Raw genomic sequence first — 24,111 nt, 5'->3', positions numbered from 1 at the left:
TTAACTGTTTGAGATAATAAGTGTTGTATTGTAAATTAGGGAATTTCATAAAAAATAATACATAAAAATAAATGTAGTCAGCATGATCCAGTCTATAGCTTCTGGTTTCTGCCTTCTTGGTCATGTTTTGAAATTGAAGACTTTGCCTTTTATGTATTGTTCTTGTTTTTAGTGGAACAATTTTTAAGCAGTTAGATAATTGCAAATTTCACACTCTCAGACTAATGAAGTTGATCAAAGGGAAAGGCTCCCAGTAGGTACCAAGGTTCTGTGGAAGGCTTAGAAGTTTTTAGCTTTACTTACCTTTTATAATAAAGTTTGAAGGCTTTTCATGCCCTCCTTAGAGTTTTATATTTTTAGTATGCACTTTTGGATAAAAGGTATGACTCACCATTATGAGTCACTAACATTACTGATTTCTTATATTTGTGATGATGTATTAATATTGTGACGTTACATAATACTTTTATAGCACTTAACAATTTACAAAATATTTTCATGCATTTCATTTAAACTTTAAAACAGATAAGAAACCCAGTGTACACAGGGATCGGGTATATATTCAGGTCTCTGACCCTCACTTGTACTCCTTTCTCCTCTAGCATGGTTGTATTTACTGACAAAATATGAAAAATAGAAGCTATAAGATGTATTCTTCTTAAGAAGAGATGGTGTTAAAATCGTTTATAATTTTTTAAAATGCAATAGCTCAAAAAAATTAAAATACTTGATATCCTGTTGGAGAATTGTCTTAAAATGAGTAAAACAAAACTCTTTTCTAGTTGGGTAAAAAATCATTTCTAGTATTTTTTTGTTATAGAACTGAATTTATAATTTGTAGAATTGCCTAGGTTTAGCCTTGAAAAATTGGATTCTCTTCTGGTCATTAGTAAAACGATATTGGATTTGAGTGATCACTAATATTTTTTGTTTCTCTGACCAGGAAAGTAAGGAAATTCATTATCACTATCTTTAAATATTTGAAGAAGTATCCTGTTCAAGAGGGATTAGGCTTTTTCTAAGATAATGGAAAATACCGGGAGACATATATTAGTCTTGGTATGAAGGATAACTGCAGCAAAACTGTCCAAAGACAGAACGGACTGCCTCCGAACCTAGTGCCAGTCCCCCGTTCTCCTAGGGGCCACTGCAGATGGGGCTGCACGGGGGAGGAGTCTACTACTGGAGCAGCAGAAGTAGATCATTTTGTTTCCTACCAACAGTGGACTTCTTTCATTCTAAATTGAAGTTAGGGAGAGCTAGTTTGTCACATTAATGTTATGTTGAGATTCTCCCATTCATAATTGGAGGGAAATAATCTCTGAAGAATAATGTGAGATTAGATGAGTCACTCTATCTGTACATGTTTTAGAAACATTCAGTAAATCCAAAATAGTAATGTTTATTCTGTCGCTTTCAATTTTTTCCTTCTGAAAACTTCTTAAAACTACTTTAAAAAAAACTACTTAAAATTATAAAATTATCTGAAGGTGAAAAAAGTATAAACTTTACATTTCAGACACTATTATGTTATAGGATGTTAATATGAAATGTGATTTGACTTATGCCTCTTTAAAATGTTTGCCTCTAAAATTTGCACTTGCGTTTAATAGTGATTGTATTTTATTTCAAACCATTTAAGATTTGAGATATAGCTAATATACATTAGTGTTAACTGTGCAGCTTACTGTGTGTCATAGAGAGTGCCATTTAATCATGTATTGATTTTGGGTAACTTATTTACATTTCTAAGAAATGTAGCAGATATTGTTTAATGCAGATAGAATTTGGTAAACTAAAAAAAAAACAACAAAAAAAACTAGGTGTAATTTAATTTTAATTTCAAGTAGTTCACTAAGAAAGCAGCCAAAAAAATCATAGGTTACAGTTAATTGCACTTTAATTTGCATTTATCTTTCCCCCCTTTTACTCTTTTGGGCTGGTTTCCTGCATTTATTCATTTTTAAACTTTTTGAATCTATGATGAATAATGAGACTTATTTTATTCTAAGACATATTACATTGTTCAAAAAAGATTATCAAGTTCAAATCGTTAAGGAAAGAATTCACTTTCTTGGTGTCTTAAAATTCAGCTTGAAAAGAGTTTCTTTAACTGTTTATGTTATAAATTTTTTTAACCTTTCTTATTTCAAATATCAAAAATTAGACAAATGAGTTCATGCATTCATTTCATTCAGCAAGTATGCATTATGTATCTACTAGGTACCAGGTGTTACCCTAGGCACCAGGGCTTCCAAGGTTCAACGATATTAAACGTGTTTAGATCAGTTGAGATTAAGAAAGATAGGCTTTTAGCTGATGTTTTCCTGGTTAATGGGAGGACATTGTCATAAATGTGGTCATGTTCATTCTTTGTCTACCATATCAAAGATTAATAAACCTTGAATTATATTGGATAAATGTTCTCTCATGTCATTTCATATTTGTATGTGTTTACATGTACTTGATTGATTTGACTACTAACATGCATAATATGTATTTTTCCCTCCTATTTCAGGCACCAAGTATAGATGAAAAAGTAGATCTTCATTTTATTGCATTAGTTCATGTAGATGGGCATCTCTATGAATTAGGTAAGAACTATTTAAATTTACTCTGGGGAGGTAAATGATAAATGGGAAAGTCTCTATATTAACAGGACTGTTGGCATTTATTGTGTTTAATATTAATTGCCCTTTAACATTGAGTAGGCATAATGAAAGTTTTCCATTTAAGATTTTTTACTAGAAAAAAATAATTTTTTTGATTGTTTAAGCAAGTTATAATTCAAAGAAGTGTGCATACCACCTTTGTATTTCAAGCAAAGCAGAGAAGTAAAAATCATAGGAAACTACTATAGATCACTTCAGCGTTCTTTTTTTTTTTAAAGATTTTATTTATTTGACAGAGACACAGTGAGAGAGGGAACACAAGCAGGGGGAGAGGGAGAAGCAGGCTTCCCGCTGAGCAGGGAGCCGGATGCGGGGCTGGATACCAGGACCCTGGGATCATGACCCGAGCCAAAGGCAGATGCCTAACGACTAAGCCACCCAGGCACCCCGGATTCCTAATAAATTCTAAAGGAATATTGAGCAAGAACTATTGAGTTAGTGAATAGAAAACAGTGATTATATATAATGTATGGTGATTAACATAACATAATAAGAAAATATTTGTGATAGAAAATGCTAGCAGTTATTAAAACACACACACACAATACTTGCTAATACAGAGAACATATATTATGTATAGTTATTTGTGATTTGGCAATATAGAATCACCTATGTAATGAAATAATAATCTTCAGGGGCTTGATCATATATTTCTCTTGCCCTGCAGTGTTCCCAGATTCTTGAAACATGCTCTCTACCCATCTGAGAGCTTTGGCCTTTAAAGTACATTCACCTCTGTCCATTACCTCTAAACTCAGTCATGATGAGAGGTAAATAAATTTTGAAGGAACACACACACACACACAAAAAGAAAACAGTGATTAAGAGAACAGCATAGGTTTTTAAGAAAAAAAAATCATTTTGAAGTGACCTATTTGTTTAAAAATAAGGCTATATGATTGTAGACATGTGCAAGTTAATTACTACAGGACAATTATTCCACAAAGGATAGTGGTTATCTTTAATATATTTATTCCATACTAAATTGTAAGGTTAACGGATAAAAGGAACTAAGTTATTCATCTTTTGGTTGTCACCTCTTCCTTTTCCTTAGGGCTTCATGTCATTAATGGCATATGTAGGAGGGGAGAAATAACATATTTTTAAATAGATAAAATTACCCTTTATGGATAAATTAGAACAATGGGTTTGGAAGTGAATTCAGAACTGATTGAATCATCAGATTAGAAAACTGATAACTAACAATTTATTGTCTACCTGGAGTAACAGGAATACTCTGAAACATTAAAAAATTTTTATTTTGAAATAATTTTAAATTTTTATAAAAATTATAGAAATTGTATACAGAGTTCCCATAAACCCTTTACTCAGATTCCCCAGATTCAGTTAATATATTTGAACCATTTGAAAATAAGTTGCAGACACAATGCCCCATTATTCTTTAATATTTCTGTATGTATTTCTTCAAAACAGGTGGATACTGTCTTACATAACTGTAGTATGACTGTCAAAATCAGGGAATTAACATCGATCCATATTACAATTGAATTCACAGACTCTATTCAAATTATTCTGATTTTTACAATGTCCTCTATAGGTTTGGAATCCAATCCAGGATTGTGTGTTGTATTTAGTTGTCACATTTGTCTCCTTTAATCTGGAATGGTTCCTCAATCTTTTCTTTTCTCTCGTGTCTTTGACATTTATTTTTAAGTGTACAGAGCAGTTACTTTGAGATTATTTTTCAATTTGGGTTGTCTGATATTTCCTCATGATTTATCCATTTTTGGCACATACACCACAGAAGTGGTGCTATGTTCTCAGCACATCATTTCAGGAGGCTCATGATGTTGATTTGTCCCATCACTGGTGATGATGACCTTTATCATTTGGTCTAGGTGGTATCTGCATTTCTCCATTATAAAGTTAACAAGTTTGTTAAACTTGTTAATATGTTAATATGTTATAGTTATTAATTAGTAAGTAATGAATAAATATTTTATCAGGAGATACTTTGAGCTTATGTAAATGTAGTTTCTCATTAAGCCTTTATCAGATTTAGCATCCATTAATGATTTTTAATTGATTATCACTATGATGGTTGCCAAATGGTGCTTTAAAAAAAAAAATTCCTCCACCATTTCCTTTTTCCCTTATTCATTCATTAATGTCAGAATGGACTCATGGATTCATATTTCACTCAAAAGGTTACATACAGTTGATTATCATAATTTATTTTGATGCTTAAATTTTCCCCAAATTGGCCTTGAAGGGAACCCCCTCAAGCTGGCCCTTTTGTCTTTTTGATATGTTTCTCTCATTCTTCAAGCACTTTCTCACTGTCAGGTAGAATAAGACTAGACTCATCTTTGATTTTATGTGCCCTGGCCCTGTTATTCAGTTGCTTCTCCATAGAGCCCTGGTTCCTTTTAGTGGAAAATGATATTTAGAACCAATATCTGGGTGGTAGGTATGCTCATTGCTACTAAGATATCATTGCTTCTAGGCCCTTTCAGAGGACAAAGGTAGGAAATGTTTGTATGTATTAGAAAATACACTCACATACATATATGTGAATATGAGTATAGACACACCCACAATTATATCTGTTTATATATTTAAAAGCATTCTAGAGGGGAGGGGGGTGGGAGGATGGGTTAGCCTGGTGATGGGTATTAAAGAGGGCACGTATTGCATGGAGCACTGGGTGTTATACGCAAACAATGAATCATGGAACACTACATCAAAAACTAATGCTGTAATGTATGGTGATTAACATAACAATAAAAATTTTTTTAAAAAGCATTCATTTCCATTAACACTTCTAAATCTAATAGTATATAGTTTATTCTAGTGTTCTCCATTACCCTTCATGTATTTCTTGACTTATCCATTCCTCTTGTATATAAACAAGCTCTTAGCCACCCCAGCCTAAAACTCAGACCCAAACACAATGCTCCCTGCACCTCCCCCCAACTTGCCCCCAACTGATCCTTGCCTGGCCAGGCCCAGACAGAGCAACAACTCTGCAAAGTGGGGACCCACCTTCTTTCTGATATTGTGCAAATTCCTGAACCCCGCTCTCTTTCTCCTCAGTCTCCTCATTAAGACTGTTGTGCTCTGCGTGGGTTTCCAATTCATGAACTGGCAGAAAGCTATCACTGTTGAGCTCACATAAAAGCTACCTATTTCCTGATGTCTAAGAACAACTGTTTCAGCTATTTCCTCCAGCTTTTTCGTTGTTTCCAGTGGAAGGCCTCATCCAGTACCAGTTATTCCAACCTGGCTGGAGGTGGAAGTAGCCTCAGTATTATTTCTTCACTTCCCACAAGGAAGATCAGAATTTAGCTTTCCTGTGTCACTTGTTCCTCACCCACCCTCCCAATCATGAAATAGATTATTTCCTTTCTCCCGGTTCTGTTGTAGTTATATTACTATGACCACAGAAATATTTATTCTCAGCTGAGCCATAATTAATGTACTTTTTAAAAAACTTGGGGTGCCTGGGTGGCTCAGTTGGTTGAACGTCTGATTCAGGTCATGATCTCAGGGCCCTGGGATTGAGCCCCGCATCGGGCTCCCCACTCAGCAGCGAGTCTGCTTATCCCTCTTCCTTTCCCTCTGTGATCTCTCTTGTTCTCACTCTCTCAAATAAATAAATAAAAATAAATACGTTTTTATTTCTCCAGTTTTAATAATTGTCTCATTTTGCCTTTTGGTTTGTTTGGTTATCTTCCCTCATATTTTTCTTTCACCGTGGTATCTACCAGCCCAGCTCTATCACTGTGTATGTATATGGATTCAGACATTTTTACTACATTTGGAAGCCATGGAATTATAGAAGGGATTGTGTTTTTTTTTTTTTTTAAAGATTTTATTTATTTATTTGAGAGCGAGCGAGAGAGAAACAGCATGAGAGGGGAGAGGGTCAGAGGGAGAAGCAGGCTCCCCGCTGAGCCGAGAGCCCGATGTGGGACTCGATCCCAGGACCCTGGGATCATGACCTGAGCCGAAGGCAGTCGCTTAACCAACTGAGCCACCCAGGCGCCCGGGATTGTGTTTTATGGATTGAACTTGAAGTGCCACATTTTTTTTTTAAAAAGAATTTATTAGAGAGCAAGAGAGAGAACACGAGCAGGTTGGGGAGAGGGAGAAGCAGACTCCCCACTGATCAGGGACCCCAGTGCAGGGCTCAATCGCAGGACCTGGGATCAGGACCTGAGCCAAAGGCAGACACTTAACCTACTGAACCACCCAGGCGCCCCATGAAGTGCCACTTAAAAGACATAAGAGATTTAGATTTGGATATAGAGTATCAGTTAACTTGGGTTAGGGTGAGTTTATATAATACTGGACTTTTTCCTTTTTTCATAGCATTCATAAAGTAGTAGTTTATTCAAGATGTTTATAATTGTGTTTAATTAACATTGGTGGTCAGTGAAATAACCCTAGATTATTTAGATTGTTGGTATAGACCACTTACTGCCTTGCTGCTACACAATTAGTAGAAGTAATATATAAATCTTGTGGTGGCTCCCTTTCATTGGTATAAGCATGTCAGTCTTAGGAACCTTCTGATTTGAAATAAATGTTTCATATTCCTGAGGGTAGAAACTAGGGTTGTAGCTTTTTAAAAACTGACTTAGGAATTTTTCATTTTTTAAGGAAATTAAAGCCAATGTTTATTTCTTATAAATTCTGTTTATGAAGATAATTTAGGCTTTCAAACATGGAAGCTAGGTTCTAATAACATATAATGTAAAAAATACTGATAGGTAGCACATTTAAAATATTTGTTTTAGGATATATTATTTTCAGTATCTTTGAACTTTCGCCTCACTGTGGGAAGAGGAAAATGGAAGTTGGAAGTACATTATAAGCAGCTAAATGTTACAGCTCTTTGTTCACTTTCCACAGATGGACGGAAACCGTTTCCAATTAACCATGGGGAAACTAGCGATGAAACTTTATTAGAGGTAACAACAAAACTTGTTGGCCTACTTTAAGTGTTACTAATGTTCTTGTTATCTTTAAAATATCTCTAAAGATCTCTAAAATAACATTTTCTCTGAATTTGGATCCTTACACTCTTGAGAAAATCCAAAAAGAAAATTCTGAGTTAGTGTTAAAAATCTACAGCAAATGAAGAGATTTTCAGAGCTCTTTGTGTGAACAAGTATCAAATTTGAAAAAGGTAATAGTATTGAAAGAGTTGCACATCTTATCTCATATTTCACTGAATCCAAGATACCATCGTTTGTATCTTGATCCTGATTTTAGAGACTTTTAGATTTATGAACAAATTATGTGGCTAAGAAATAGTAATTTTCAAGTTAAAGGTTTCTTTAAAGTACTTTAAGAAAGAACACTTACTATATCTTACAGTTTTGTACTAAGCAAATTAGGCTACCAACCATTCACTCTTCTGGTGTGTGCTTTAAATTATTTTGCATTTGGAAAAAGAAGTCTGATGTAAGATTAGTATGAATTAGGAAAATGTGAAACACTTATTTATCATTTGAAAGGAAAACACATGTTTATAAAGTGAAAAACTACACATTTTTTCCCCATAGGATGCTATAGAAGTTTGCAAGAAGTTTATGGAACGTGACCCTGAGGAACTGAGATTCAACGCCATTGCTCTATCTGCAGCATAGCTGGTCAGTGATGGAAACACCCAATACTGTATTATCTGCAACAAAAATTAAATTTCTGCTGCCATACACTAACTCAAAAATTTTGATATTTTCATTAACTTGACTGATTAAACTTTATGTGAATTAAACTTTGACTTAATCTGTGTTTTATTTCTGTTGCACATTAAAGCTGTCATTCTTTTCTCCCCTTTCTTTCTTGTGAACGACTTACCTTGTCTGAGGACTAGCGATAACTTTCTTACTCTCTTTTAAATTTCATGGGAGATTTTGTCTTGGGTACAGGTACAGTTTCCATCTGCATAGTATAAATATATGATATATCACATATTTTGACATATTTCCTTAACAAGCAGTTGTGGAGCATCGACTTGTCATGAGCTGGACGCGGATCTAGGGGCAGGAGTTGCAGCAGTGAACGCTGTCCACAGGTTCCACAGTCTTGGAGCCTATGTTCTTGTGGGAAGATATGAAGAACACATCAGTAAGATACACACCAATGCTAGATGCTAGGCAAAGTCAGATTTGGGTGAGAGAGTGACTGAGTGGATACTTTAGATTCTGTAGTCAGGGACGGCTCCTACGAGGAAGTAGCTGTGAAGTTGAGATCTGAATAGCAAAAAAACCCAGCCAATCAGAGAAAGGTGGTAGAGAAGAGTAAAGGGAATAATGAATGCAGAGTCCCTCAAGTGGGAAAATCTCACTGGATTATCAGGCCAGAAAGAAGGCTTCTAGGACCAGAGCATAGAAAGTGAAGGGGAAGGTGGCAAGAGATGAGGTTAGAGGAGGAGGGGCTGAGTGATACAGAACAGAAAAAGGCATTTGGATTTATTGCAAGTGTGATGGTAAGCCATGGAAGGTTTTAAGCAGGAGAGTGACCTGATTTGACTTACAATCTTAGAAGATCATCTTGACTCCTCTGTGGATAATATGTTAGGGAGCGGGTAAGAATGGAGGCAGAGAGATTTGTGAGGAGGTCAATGAGAGATGGTGATGGCTCAATCTTAAAAGAAGTGGTAATTTAGACAGAGCTATGTGTGTGAATTTGATGTGTGTTTTGAAGAAGGGAGGGCTTCAGCTGCGTCTTAAAGGATAGGTGGAAGGCAGAGGAAAGGTGGAAGAGTATAGAGCTGGGTCAAAACACAGGGTTAGTGTGATGGCAATGCCCTGTATTTTGGGGCGGGGAGAGTATTGGTTACACAGGTGTATGCAATTATCAAAACTCATTGACTTGTTCATTTAAAATCTGTACTTCACTGTATATATATTTTACCTCAAAAAAAGAAAAAATACAGAGTTGGGTTGGAATGAGTATAGCAGTTAGGAGAAAGACCAAATTGGTCTGGAATGAAGTTCTGGAACAATCATTGAATGTAAATGTGTATACCTGATTCACTGAGGTAACCTAGATTCATGAGGCAGTGACCTGAGATAAGTGGTATTTTAGAAAGAGTAATGGGGCAGTGACTTACAGAATGGATTAGATCTATGTTACTCAAAGTGTTACATCAGCATTACCTAGGAACTTGGTAAAAAATAATTATTTCAGACCCCACCCTAGACCTACCAAATCAGAACTTGGGTTTTCGACAAGATCCCTGGGTAATGAATATGCATATTAAGTTTGGGAAGCACTGGATTAGAAAAAAATAGACTATAATGAGGAGGATCACTTTGGAAGACCTTTAAACTCCCTATGCTGAAGAGTGCCTGAATGAAGTGATGGCAATAGGGATGAAGAAATCATCTGAAACAACCGATAGTGTATGGGGATGGTGCTTCTGTCCTGCCAGTAACAACCAAGTGTTCTACTCTTTTGATCCATCATTTATTTGCATTTTGAACTCCCATCTACTTTGTATATTATCTTAAAATTTCAAGTCTTCCTAAACAGCTCTCTGCCTGTTGCCTTGCTGAATTTCTCCTAGCATTGATTACCAAAAGTTTACATTATTTCTCAGAGTTTGCTGTGATGCATACTAATTTTTCAGACTTAATGAGCAAGAAGGGTTTGAAGTTCCGTATCTGTTGAAAACATTGGGTTAAAGTTAATTTTAAAAAATACAGTTATATTCTGTGGGGGCAATTGCAGAACTCAGAGCTTTTTTTAAAAAAAATCTGTGTATTATGAATGTAATTTTCTAGACATTTTATGGAGCAACATTTAGGACTGGCATTGTTTTGCACACATTAGGATGCTAGTTCCTTGTGAAACTCAAAATTTGAAAATTTTCTCTTAGGTTTATGTCTAGGATTTTAGTCCTACTACTGTATTAACTATAATACTTTGTTTAGTAACTTTCTTAAAATTTAGCACTTGTAGAAGAAATTGATCGTTAATTTTGTATAGAAACTTGTAGAGAGACACTAAGGGTGGTCAAGTCATGGGTAATTTCTGGAACTTGTTAATGACTAATATATTTGGGGGAAATAGAACTAAATAGAACTGAAACTTTAAATGTTTTTACTTGGACTTTTGGGAATTGACTAAACATCACCTTTCAGTGGGCATAATGGTTTGCTTTGAAGTATTGGAATAGAATTTATGATATCCATATTTAACCTCTAATATTTTCCATGTTCATTTGTGACTAAAACAGAAGTTATCTGTATTCTGGGGTGAATCAAATTTTAATATGTCTTAAATGAAAACCATTTTTAATACCGTATAAAAATTATTTAAACCTCATTTAAATTTCGTTTCATTCCATCTTAGATTTGTGTACAGTGCTTATTAGGTAAGCTTTGTAATTGGGTTGTGTATAACACATAACCTGCTTATTTCATTTTGAAAATAATATAGTTTAAGAGATTTTCAGCTATTATCCGTCTACCATAATATCTTTCAAAGTAGCATCTATAGGCTTATGATTCTTATATTGGTGCTTGTGAGAAAATTGCAAAAAGTAATATTTTCATCACTTTTAAAACATTTTTCTGTCTGTAGAAATTTCTTTTAGAGAAAGCTTACATATATGTATATATGTGTATGCATGCACATATATATTTGTACATATGTTTATATTTTTGTGTATATATCATTATCTGGGAACTAACAAATATATAGATATGTATATGCATGTATATATATGTGCACACATATGTTCACACATTTGTACCTTGAATAGGCAAATAACTTTGGTCTAAATTCTCTGTGGATTATTTAAATCCTTTACTTTAATATGAAATTAAAGTAAAACCACTTTGAAAAGTATGTAATCATTGCAGAAGATTTTTAGCTAATTTAGAAGGATTTGTACACACATGTATAAAGTTTAATAGTGTCTTTATTAAGATTCTCTGGTAAGATCTTAAAATGAGGTTCCTTGTACTCTCAACAAAATTACTACTAAAAACCAAGTGTGGAAAATACTGAGTTTTCAGAAAACCAAAAGTAAGTTTTGTGATTTCTTTTGCTTCTTTTGATTTCAGAGTATGGCCTGCATAAACTGTTGTGATGTAGATGATTCAGTGTAATGAAGAACATTGATTGTCTTGGTGCCAATGGTGCCACCCGATCAGACCAATCCCCATGCCTTAGTTTCCTGTATATTTTTACTTGTTTTGCCTTTAAATAAAAGTTATTCTAAGTCTTTCTCCGGACTTCTTTAAGATAGTGGTTCTGAACCTGTCTGTTGCTTCCATCTACATTATAGGTGAGTGTCCCCAGTATGACATTATCCGTAGTCCACACCTAGATAATACATGGGAAGTTATGTAGACAATAAAGGCTATATAGTACGAGCATTACCTTATTGTCTAATTGTTGGGCTGGTTGGGAATCCTTGGTTTAGAGGCATTAAATATACATAACCTATACTAACAGCTATTTTGCAAAATCAATTATTTAAAAGGCTTAGGGGGCCTGGGTAGCTCAGTGGGTTAAGTGTCCGACTCTTGATTTCAGCTCAGGTCATGATCTAAGAGTCATGAGATCGAGCTCCGCGTTGGACCCCACACTCAGCAGTCTGTTCCAGGTTCTCTCTCTCCCTTTCCCTCTGCCCCTCCTCCTGCTCTATCTCTAAAATCAATAAAATCTTTAAAAGGCTTAGAAATATATAATAAAGCCTTTCTAATCTATAAGACAGCTATGAGTATAAATTGAATTATTTAGAATAAAAATCCATGTGGTCAAGAATAAATCTCAAATAATGTGAATGACACATTTTAGTTGATTCAAAATGTGCCCTTTAACAACATGTGAACATAGTTGGTATTTAAATAACAGTTATGTTCAGTAGTGTATCCTTCCAGAGCTAAAGGATAAAGTCTCTGTCCTGCACATGTTCTGTAAGAACAAGATGAAAAATTGCTTGAGGCTTTATTTGTATCCTAAACATGAAAGACTTGCAACGCATGCAAAGGTTGTAAATTAGACCATTTAAAAATGTCCTAAAACCTGTTTGCTGAAAAGTTGTGCTGCATACTGAGAGTTTAATTACTGTAGTAGAAGATGACAACAGGTTACATTTGCATTTTCTTTTAGGGCTAAGCAGTAGAAAGTTATTTTTCTTTATTCCGCCTCCAGTGTGAAGTATTTGGAACCAGAAGTTCATCCTGTCCTTCATCACTACTAAAGAACTACACATTTGATAATAGTGTACACAGTTAATGGGAATGTTACATTGTTCATATTTTTATGGTGGAGACCAAAGCATATTTCATGGTTTGGGTATAATTTAAAAGATGCATTCTTCTGAGAAATTGATTTCTTTTATAAACAAAATGCAAATGCCTTAAATATTTCTTCATTTAGTGTGATAAATAGAATTACTTTTAAAGCCATAGTCTGGTATGGCTTGATAATCAGGTACACTTGAAGTATTCAAGATAAGAGCATAATGGTATTGATTTTAAGAACTTTAGAAAATATTCCTTGTGGGCAAAAGAAAGACAGAAGGAATGTTTAAAGCCAACTGTTCACCTTACTGTTCTAATTTTTACCTTGTTGTTTTCCATTTTCAGGAGACAAGAGCGTATATCATCTCAAATACTAAAAATATTCCTGTGAAAGCTTTTAGTTTTTCAGGCATAGTAGTCAACTGTTTTCTTACTGTGCATGAAATGCCTAGAGAAAGTGACGTCTTTAGCCAAATTAATAAAACATAGGTTAGAAAATGCTTAGGCCAATTTATTCATGTCCCTCTGATATTAATTGTATAGTTGATAACTATGTAGATTTTAGCAATTTGTTGAGCAACTAAGCTGGTTTCAAAATGGGATCTAGTTGCTCTCAAACTTTTCAGTCTCAGAAGCCCCTTCACATTCTTAAAATTATTGAGGGGCCCAGAGAGAGAGAACTTTTATAGGGATGTTATCTGTTGACCTACAAATATTAGATATTAAGACACATTTTCAGAATATTAATTCATTTTAAAATAAAAATAAACCCATCATGTGTTAACATGAAGAACAATTATTATAAAAATAACTTCTCTTTAAAAAGTTAGTAGAATAGCAGTCAGTATTTTACATTTTTGCAAAATCTCTTTAATCTCTGACTTACGGAAGACAGCTGAATCCTATCTGATAATGAATGAAAAGTGGAGTTGGTAATTTAGAGAGTCAGCTGGTTATACATGTCAAAACAATTTCAGAGACAGTCATTTGAAGACCATGTCTCTTGCACACCAGGTTATCCTCAGAGTCTGGCACAATGTTGGGCATATAGTAGAGGGCCAGACGGTATTTGATGTGTAAACTATATTGCAGTGGGTTAAGACACAAACAGGAGGTGGAGATATAGATTCAAGGAGTACAAACACCTCCTTCAAGGCACATGGTTGAGAAAAGAGAAATGTCTCAGGTACGTGGAGGCAGGATCAGCAGTAGACTTACATTTTTAAAATTTTTTTATTTAAAAAATTTTTTAAAAAGATTTTATTTATTGAGAGAGAAAGAGAACACACAAGCAGAGGGGAGGGGTAGAGGGAGAAGCAGGCTCCCTGCTGAGCAGGGTCCTCCCCCCCACCCCCACGCAGAACTTGATCCCTGGACCCTGGGATCATGACCTGAGCTGAAGACAGATGCCCAACTGACTGAGCCACCTAGGCACCCAGCAGAGGACTTTTAAAAGAGTATTTCTATGTGAGGGTAAACAATACTAAACAAAAAATAGCAGAGAGAAGTTGAGAACACAGGTAAGAAATGGGATGATTGAGGGATCTAATTGGGGGTGGGATAAGGTATGTCATCTAACAGAGCATTTCAAACTTGAATGAGGATTAGAGATGCCAGATCTTGCCAAAATGCAGATCCTAATTCAGCCATTATAGATATAGGGCTTGAGATTATGCATTTCTAACAGGCACCCCAAGCTGCTGGTCTGAGGACTCCGCTTTGAGTACGGTGACTCTAGAACCCAGCTGAAGAGTAAACCATGGGCAGGAGAATTAAACCCCTATAGAATCTGGAGATCCTGGCTGGTGGAACTTCTTAAGGGAGAATTTTTCCCCCTAATATCCAATTAGTACCCTTTCCCGGTATCAGGGGCACCATGATGGGTGTGGAGCCTACTTGAGATTCTCTCTCTTCCCCTCCCACTGCCCCTCCCCCCCCCAAATAAAACAAAGATAGAATCTCAGTGTTTTCACAATGCTTAATTGACAGCATGATACTGAAGTTATGGCATAAAATATAGTGGTTCTACCAAAAAATTTATCTAAATGTCATTGATTCAGGAACAGAGCTCAGGCTTTGTTGTTAGACATGGTTTGAGTCTTGGTTCTGTCTCTGTGTGGTTGCTCTTAGGCAAACTATTAACACATTAGATAAAAGTACTCTTACTGTGGGTTTTTTTTGTGAGAATTATAAATGTAGTACATAAAAGCCAGTACTCAAAAGTGATAGTGATTATTATCACAATCACCCCCAATGAGTGCAATAAGCTGTATTGAACATAATTTTAAAAGTTTGTGTCATGAATCATCAGACTCGCCTAATTTTCTAAAGAATTTGAATAAGATGGAATGAATAGATCACATTCTGTTTCCATGCACAAGGGAACTGTGCATATTTCTTCTGTAACTCAGAAATGGTTTAACTTGAAAAAATCTCAAAATAGCTGAAGTTAGCAGACATGCAATTTAGCAAGGATGATTGGAATTTTGGTCTTTCCCGTAATAATACTATGCTGAAGCATACTGCTCATTAGGAAAACATTTTTATCTGAATCTTTTACCCTTGAGGGCCAAGAATGCTGTTTTTTTTTTTTTTTTAAAGATTTTATTTATTTATTTGCGAGAGAGAATGAGAGACAGCACGAGAGGGAAGAGGGTCAGAGGGAGAAGCAGACTCCCCGCCGAGCAGGGAGCCCGATGCGGGACTCGATCCCGGGACTCCAGGATCATGACCTGAGCCGAAGGCAGTCGCTTAACCGACTGAGCCACCCAGGCGCCCAAGAATGCTGTTTTTCTTTTTGATAGCTATGTTTACAGAATCTAAATCACCCTGAATAATTATTTCAACATTTCAAGTTATTATAACTGCTCATGCTTCATTTATAAGCTCTTTGAATTTTGATAAATTGCAGTATGGTGCTAGAATGACAAAATGAGTTCAGATAAGTTCAATACATGGTTGTGATATAAACCTATGTTAATTATTATTACAACTGCTGTAAAGAAAATTTAGACATTCAATGTTCCCACTTTTTACAGGTGGACTTCCTATGCTGAGAACAGATCTCTGAGCGCTGGAAATATGGAGGCAAGTGATCAGTGCCCATGTCTGGGTAGGTGTGGGCTGGCTATAAACCACGGAGGGAGTCGGCAGCACAGAAGGTAATAATAGTTCTTTGACGACTTCTCTATTGTTGCTTTGAAAGCTCTAAGGCATAATGCCTTCATTTGGCTTTCTTCTGGAACACATGCAGATGGAAAAGAAGAAGTCAGAAGGAGGTTAGGAAGTAAATACTACAACTGAAACAAAGTTAAGTCAATCTTGCAGAACATCCCCAGGCATATTCAATCTGAACTTTTATTGCCAGTAGCCACAATATTGCAAATATTTATACCCCTCCTGGCAAATTTATAATCATTATTGATCTCTTGTAACAGTAGGATATGTCTGGGTGATGGAGGACATTAAGGTAGCATAAGGCATGTTGTAGTTTGTAAGGTGCTATCACATACAAGGTGTTAAGGACATGCAGAAATGTCAACCAAGCTACTCAAAGCCAGTTTTAGTTTAGATTTGTGAGCCCAGCATTATTAAGATCCTTCTGGACTTAGCTTTGAAAAGTTTTTCTCATTCTTTTTCTAAATCTTGTAATTGTCTGTAAGTACTACCTTCATAATTGATGCTCCTACTCTAGCCATGCTTTTAAGAGTTCTAAGAATTATAAACCTGGGACTCCTTTCAAAGGGACCAAACTAGAAGTGGATACTTACGGTGGGTGACATGTTGATTTATGACCACCATCCTAACCTGACATTAGATCTACTCAACAGATAGGGCAATAAACATAGATAATACTAATGTCTGATTTTGAAAAATCTATGCATGAGAAGAGCTTATTTTCTCTCATGGCATTGGCTGAATATGTCAGGATATCAATTAAAAACAGATCTAAAAATTAATAACTCCTGGGGCGCCTGCGTGGCTCAGTCGTTAAGCCTCTCCCTTCCGCTCAGGTCATGATCCCTGGGATCGAGCCCCGCATTGGGCTCCCTGCTCAGCGGGAAGCCTGCTTCTTCCTCTCCCACTTCCCCTGCTTATGTTCTCTCTCTTGCTGTGTCTCTGTCAAATAAACAAATAAAATCTTTAAAAAAAATTTAAAAAATAAAAATTAATAACTCCTGCTCTTTGACTTAGCATCCAATAAGCTTTTCTCTGGCCATGAGGGTTTAATGAATAAACCACCTCTTTGGCAAAGAATTTTTCTGGCATGAAATATTACTGTAAAATTATTTTGTTGTACAAATTAAAACAAAAGGTTAATTTTGCATTGCCAATATATCTTGCAAAGAATTTTTCCTGTCTACAATGAATAGCTCTTTACATTTTATAGAGCAGAGTGTTAGGCCTTTTCCCCCATATCCTTCTTCTTACCTAGACCATACCCAGAGGCCTATCTCTGCAAAAATAAAATGGAGTCCATTATAATACTTCCTGAAGTAACAAAGCCATGTAGCCCTAATTACTACCTTTAATTATTCAAAGATCCAGTGGAAGAAGATACATGTATGTGCAATCTGTGGAGGGGTGTGAATGTGTATGTGTGTATGTGTGTGTGTGTGAATGTGTGTGTAGCCTTGATCCATAACAAAGTGTAATTAACACTCTTAGTAAGCAGAAATGGAGTAGATAGTTGTCTTCTCTGTCCTGAGAAAGCCACAATGTCATGTTTTTGTTTTGAATTCAGTTATATAGGATTGAAATGGCTTGGCCTGACTGGTCTACTTCTGTCCACAGGGACCAAAGAAGTTTATAATAGAGTCACGGATGGAGCATTCTTCCTGCAAGAACTCCCGGGAACTTTGGTGATTTACCTCACAGACCATCTGGTTTCACTCATGATCCTTGGGAGCATTCTCAAGTGATCCCCACATTCAAGGAAACCCCTTTACCTCCTTTCGTTCGGAAGCTTCTGGCTGAGCTGGGTCTAAGGCTGGCCTCTTCTGTGATAATCTCCAATCCTCGAGGGAGCACCAGACCTGTCTCAGCATGATATCATGGCCATCCTGGGACTCTGGAGACTTCTTTTTATGGCTCTTTGTAAGATTTCTTCATACTGCATGAAAATAAGAAACAGCTTTTTAGAAATCTGTCATCCAGGGCGCCTGGGTGGCTCAGTCGGTTAGGTGGCTGCCCTTGGCTCAGGGCCCTGGTCTCAGGGTCCTGGGATTGAGCCCCACGTCAGGCTCCCTGCTCAGTGGGGGAACCTGCTTCTCCCTCTGTCCCTCCCCCCCAACTTGTGCGCACTCTCCCTTTAAATAAATAAATAAAATCTTTTAAAAATATCTGTCATCTTACAACTGAGGCCAGACTAGTACCAGTGGTAAACCCAGGAGCACAACCTGAGTCTCTTGTTTCTCAGGCCAGTCTATTTTGTAGTTTTTGAATCCTTTCCTTTTTGAAGGTAATATATTATCAATGTGTAGCCAGTTCTCACATCATAGGGAGAATGAAAGGGTTATTAAAAGAATTGTTTCCTGGGATGCCTGGATGGCTCAGTTGTTAAGCATCTGCCTTTGGCTCAGGTGATGATCCCAGGGTCCTGGGATCCAGTCCTGCATCGGGCTCCCTGCTCAGCGGAAAGCCTGCTTCTCCCTCTCCCACTCCCCCTGCTTGTGTTCCCTCTCTAGCTGTCTCTGTGTGTCAAATAAATAAATAAAATCTTAAAAAAAAAAAAAAAGAATTGTTTCCTATATAAAATTAAGTTTGCTATATGGATGAGCTGTTTCTTCTATGGGTCCATTTCAGAATGTAAACATTAAACAATGGTTTAATGGTTTCAGAATAACTATTAAACAATGGTTATTATAATTCTAAGGTATTAATACAGTAAACCATTGTGCTTATTTTTTTCCCTCCCTTTTTAAAAGCAGAACAATTTGAACAGATAGTATAGTTGTTGCTCTTTTTTAGTAAACTTAATGAAAAGTCAGGTAGAACTTCTCTCCCAAACCATAATAACAAAGAAAAAAATAAATATGTTTTAGAGAAATCTGGACTTGACTATTTTTATCTGTGATTATAATTACTAAAGATATCCTTTTAGGGAAAATACAGAGTTTACTCATTTCACGGGACTTCAGGAAGAGAAGTTTAGTAAACACACATTCTCTCCTTCTTTCCCAGAATCCCCAATAGTTTATTTTAAAGCTAATTCTAGGGTAAGTCCTTTTGATCTCACTGCTATCACTTAGAGAATTATAGTGTGGTTTTGCAATTCTGGCTAGAATGCAGATGCAGGATCTTAATGGCAACAACAACAAGAAAAAGTCCTAGGTTTTATGTTAAATAATTTGAGTTCAATGATAGGAAACTGTTCTACATGTTAAAAAAAAAAAAAGAAGCCAAACTCTAAACTCTTAAGATTTTTACAGTAGGAAGAAAATAACTAACTGTTCTTATTATGGGGTTGGTCCCATGTTTTGAAAGTTACAATCTCAGTTGATCTCTTAATGAGATGTCTGTGAACACAGGGGGAAGGTTGATACGAGCCAAGGGCTTCTCACCTATTCCTTCTCAGTTAACCATCCAGCAGGTTCAGAAGAAAATTTAGGACCCTTGTCTTCATCCACTGGGCAAAGCACTCATCACCATCCTAAGGCCATACTAAAAACCTCCTCACGGTTTGTCTACATTTTGGGGGAGTGATAAAATATGGATTCACCTAGATTTTTCCCCTTCTATATCCTTCCCTCTTATCTTCATTTCTTAATCATTATCTGTAACACGTTAGCTTCTTTTTTCTCTCTGGCTTCCATTGAATTGAATCTACTTGCCTGAATGTCATTATTTAAGTACTGGCAACATCATAATCCTTTAATTACTAACACTATTAGATATATTTTTGCGGGTAAAGATGGGATAATTACGACTTTATCATTATATATGTATATATTTTTTGTTTACATGAATTTTTTCCAGCTTTATTGAGATATAATTGTCATACATTATGTAAATTTAAAGTGTACAACATGATGATTTATTTTTTTTTAAAGATTTTATTTATTTATTTGACAGAGAGAGAGACAGCGAGAGCAGGAACACAAGCAGGGGGAGTGGGAGAGGGAGAAGCAGGCTTCCCGCTGAGCAGGGAGCCCGATGTGGGACTCGATCCCAGGACCCTGGGATCATGACCTGAGCCGAAGGCAGACACTTAACGACTGAGCCACCCAGGCGCCCCAACGTGATGATTTAATACACATGTAATTGTGAAATGATTACCACAATAAGATTAGTTAACACCCCATCACCTCACATAATTACCATTTTCTTTTTATTCTGGTGATAACACTTAAGATTTATTCTCCTAGTAACTTTCAAGTGTATAATACAGTATTGTTAACTAGAGTCACTATACTGTGCATTAAAACCCTAGAACTTATTCATCTTATATCTGGAAGTTTGTACCCTTTGACCAACTTCTGCTAATTCTATGCTTCACCTCCCATCCCCCAGCCCTTGGCAACCACCATTCTATTCTCTATTTCTACGAGTTTGGCTTTTTAAGATTCCACATAAAGATAAAAATATACAGTATTTGTCTTTCTCTGATTTATTTCACTTAGCATAAAGCCCTCAAGGTCCATCCATGTTGTCCCCAAAGGCAGGATTTCCTTCTTTTTTTAATGGCTGAATATTCCATTTTGTATGTGCATATGTGTGTGTGCATGTGCGCATGTATGTATATGTATAATTTCTTCATCTATCAGTGGATACTTAGGTTGTTTCCATGTCTTGGCTACTGTGAATAATGCTGTAATGAACATGGTGTTGCAGATATCTCTGAGATAGTGATTTTGTTTCCTTTGGATATATACCCAGAAGTGGAATTGCTGGATTGTATGATAGTTTTTTAATTTTCTGAGGAAACTCCATACTACTTTTCACAGTGGCTGCATCAATTTACCTTCCTACCACAGTGCACAAGTGTTCCCTTTTCCCCACATCCTTGCAAACACTTGTTACTTTTTGTCTTTTTTTTTCTAGCCGTTTGACAGGTATGAGGTGAAATCTCATTGTGGTTTTGATTTGCATTTCCCTGATGATGAGTGATGAGCATCTTTTCATGTACCTGTTGGCCATTTGTATGTCTTCTTTGGAAAAATGTCTTTTCAGGTACTATGCCCATTTTCAAATCAGATTTCTTTTTTCTTTTTCATTTCTCTTTTCCTTTGTTTTTGCTACTGAGTTATATGGATTCCTTATATATATTGGATATTAACCCCTTATCAGATAGTTACAAATATTTTCTTCCATTATGTAGTTTGCCTTCTCATTTTGCTGACGGTTTCTTTTGTAGTACAGAGCCTTTTAATTTGATGTACTTCCACTTCTTTATTTTTGCTTTTGTTGCTTGTACTTTTGGTGTCACATTCAAAAAATTATGGCCAAGACTAATGTCAAGGAGTTTTTCCTGTTTTCATTTAGTAGTTTTACAGTTTCAGGTATTATAATTAATCCATTGCAGCTTAATTTTTTTTAAAAGATTTTATTCATTTATTTGACAGAGAGAGACAGTGAGAGAGGGAACACAAGCAGGGGGAGTGGGAGAGGGAGAAGCAGGCTTCCCACTGAGCAGGGAGCCTGATGTGGGGCTCCATCCCAGGACCCTGGGATCATGACCTGAGCCGAAGGCAGACGCTTAACGACTGAGCCACCCAGGTGCCCCTTTTGCAGCTTAACTTTCGTCAATGAAAAATAAGGGTCCAATTTCATTCTTTTGTGCATGACTATCCAGTTTTTCTAATACCAATTATTGAAGAGAATATCCTTTCCCGATGCATAGTCTTGATAGAGACTGCACTGAACCCATAGATGGCTTTGGGTACTATGGACATTTTAACAATATTAATTTTTCCAATCCATGAACATGAATATCTTTCCACTTACTTGTATCTTTGATTTCTTTCATCAAACTCTTCTAATTTTCAGTGTATGGATCTTTCACCTTCTTGGTTAAATCTATTATTTAGGCCTTTTATTTTTTTGAAGATATTGTAAATGGTATTGTTCTTTTTCAGATAGTTTGTTGTTATTGTACAGAAATGCAACTGGTTCTTGTATGTTATTTTGTATTCTGTGGCAATTTTACTGAAATCATTTATTAGTTTTAAGTGTTTTGGTGGCGTCTTTAGACTTTTCTTTATATAAGAGCATATCATCTGCAAACAGAAACAATTTTTATTATATTTAATATATATTTTTTATCTATCTTCCAGGAATGAATCTTCCCATTAATAAAGGTATTATATAAGCATGAGAAATATATATACAATCCAGATGTTGGCTATCTTTGAACTTATAAGGGCTGGTACTTTTTGAATCATAACCAACCACAGTATAGATTCAGTTCTTTTGTTAGAATTTGCACTGTGCCTGTCTCTTCTCACACATCTTTTCAGTCATCAGATCCCTTTCCTCATAATCTTTGCCCAGACCTCATTCAGTCCAGTTCTCCCTTGCCCCTTCCTGTATTATAACACAGAATAGCCTTTGTCCTCTAATTCACCCTAACTCTTCTCTACTCCACCCACATGTTGCAAGAAACTTGGACTTCAGTTATACTTCTAGGGTGCCAAAGCATTAACTGACAAAGCCAGTCTCTTCCTGTAGAGCAGTGGTTCTCAACTGGGGTGATTTGCCACCTGTCCCCCAGGAGACATTTGGCAATACCTGGAAACATTTTTGGTTGCTGAATATTCAGGGGTGCTGCTAGTACCTAGTGGTTAGAGACTGGGGATGCTGCTACACATCCCACAACGCACAAGACAATTCCCCTAATAAAGAATTATCTAGCCTGGGTTATTAATTGTACTTCTGTTTAGACACCCTGCTGTAAGGAAATTCTTGTATTAGCTGCAGCAATCAACAGTATTTTCTACTCTGATACTATCAATATTTTATTACTTCTCTGCATTAAGAGTTATATTAAATATATATATATATATTTATACCCACATACACTCCCATCAATAAACAGTTGTTGAATACCAGATATGTGTCACACACTCCTAAATTGCTCATGGTTCAACAAGAAAAATAAATAATACCTCATGAAAGGGGCTATGATTACATAAAGAAGAGATATCTAACCTAGCCTATGATGATCTGCAAAGATGTTTTGAAGGATACTGAGAAGCAAGAGACCTTAATTGAGCCTGGAAGAATAAGTAGGAGAAAGCCAGGCAAGGAGAGAGGGAAGCACATTTCTCACAAAGGGCGAAATATGGGCCAAAACATGTGGTTAGAGGTCTGGGCAGGAGCAAATCCTGGAAGATGCCACTTAATGTTCTGGAAACCATTAAATGACTCTTAAAAGCAGCTGACAGGTGCCTGGGTGGTATGGTTGGTTGAGCATCTAACTCTTGGTTTCCCCCTCCAAATAAATAAATCTTGAGAAATATAAAATGGCAACTGAGAGTCACTGAGGAGTAATGGGAGGTGGAATGTTCTGGTAGCATGATAAGATTTTAGAAAGGTCATAGGATTTCTGACATCTAGCTGAGAACAAATGATGGCCTGACCTAAGATAGTAGAAATGGGGATTGAGAAGAGGGGCCAATTGGAGAGATACTAAAGAAATAGATGGACAAGAGCGGGAATGGGGTAGACATGGGGGTGAAAGACAAGACCAAATTTTAGGCGTGGTACCATTTGCCAAGTCAGGGAAGGCAGGAGGAGGTTGAAGTTTGTGGGATGAGATAGCCAAAAAAGATATTTGGACATATCTTTGTGTCATACTTATTTTCCCATTTATAAAAGTAATGCATATGTCTTTTGCAAAAAACTTGTAAAAGAAAAGCACAATATCTCCATTTGGAAATAGCTGGCATTAAAATTTGGGTGATTTTTTCTAATTCGTTCTATGTGGCAAAATGCATTTTAAAAATGCAATCACATATTAGGGTGCTTTATACATTGCTTTTTATCCATTTCAATATACATTTTTAAACATCTCCTTGGGTTATAGAATTGCCTTTTACCTTTTTAATGACTGAGTGATAACCCACTCTATGGAAGAAATGTAATCTACTCCACTGTCCCTGCTGTTAGTTTAGACTGCTTGGGATTTTCATTTTTTTTTAAAGATTGTATTTATTTGAGAGAGAGAGCATGACGGAGAGAGGGAGAAACAGGCTCCCCGCTGA

The 24,111-nt window shown here is 36.2% G+C and overlaps 1 protein-coding gene across 3 annotated transcripts in view; it reads left to right on the top strand.

The window, feature by feature from the left end:
* Positions 1–8,426, top strand: part of UCHL3 (ubiquitin C-terminal hydrolase L3) — a 43,301-nt gene extending 34,875 nt beyond the window's left edge. For 2 of the 3 annotated variants that reach the window (XM_021697826.1, XM_021697825.2), the window contains 3 exons: positions 2,519–2,594; positions 7,551–7,609; positions 8,207–8,418. In XM_021697826.1, coding sequence (XP_021553501.1) covers positions 2,519–2,594; positions 7,551–7,609; positions 8,207–8,290 — 219 coding nt within the window. In that variant the 3' untranslated portion in view covers positions 8,291–8,418. Of the gene's footprint in view, positions 1–2,518; positions 2,595–7,550; positions 7,610–8,206 lie in introns of all 3 variants that reach the window. The other variant, XM_044913158.1, reaches the window with a different exon arrangement.
* Positions 8,427–24,111: the final 15,685 nt, after the last annotated feature.

This window comes from Neomonachus schauinslandi, chromosome 3 (assembly GCF_002201575.2).
Source record: "Neomonachus schauinslandi chromosome 3, ASM220157v2, whole genome shotgun sequence".
Classification (NCBI taxonomy): domain Eukaryota; kingdom Metazoa; phylum Chordata; class Mammalia; order Carnivora; family Phocidae; genus Neomonachus; species Neomonachus schauinslandi.
This window is presented reverse-complemented; position numbering and strand designations above follow the sequence as displayed.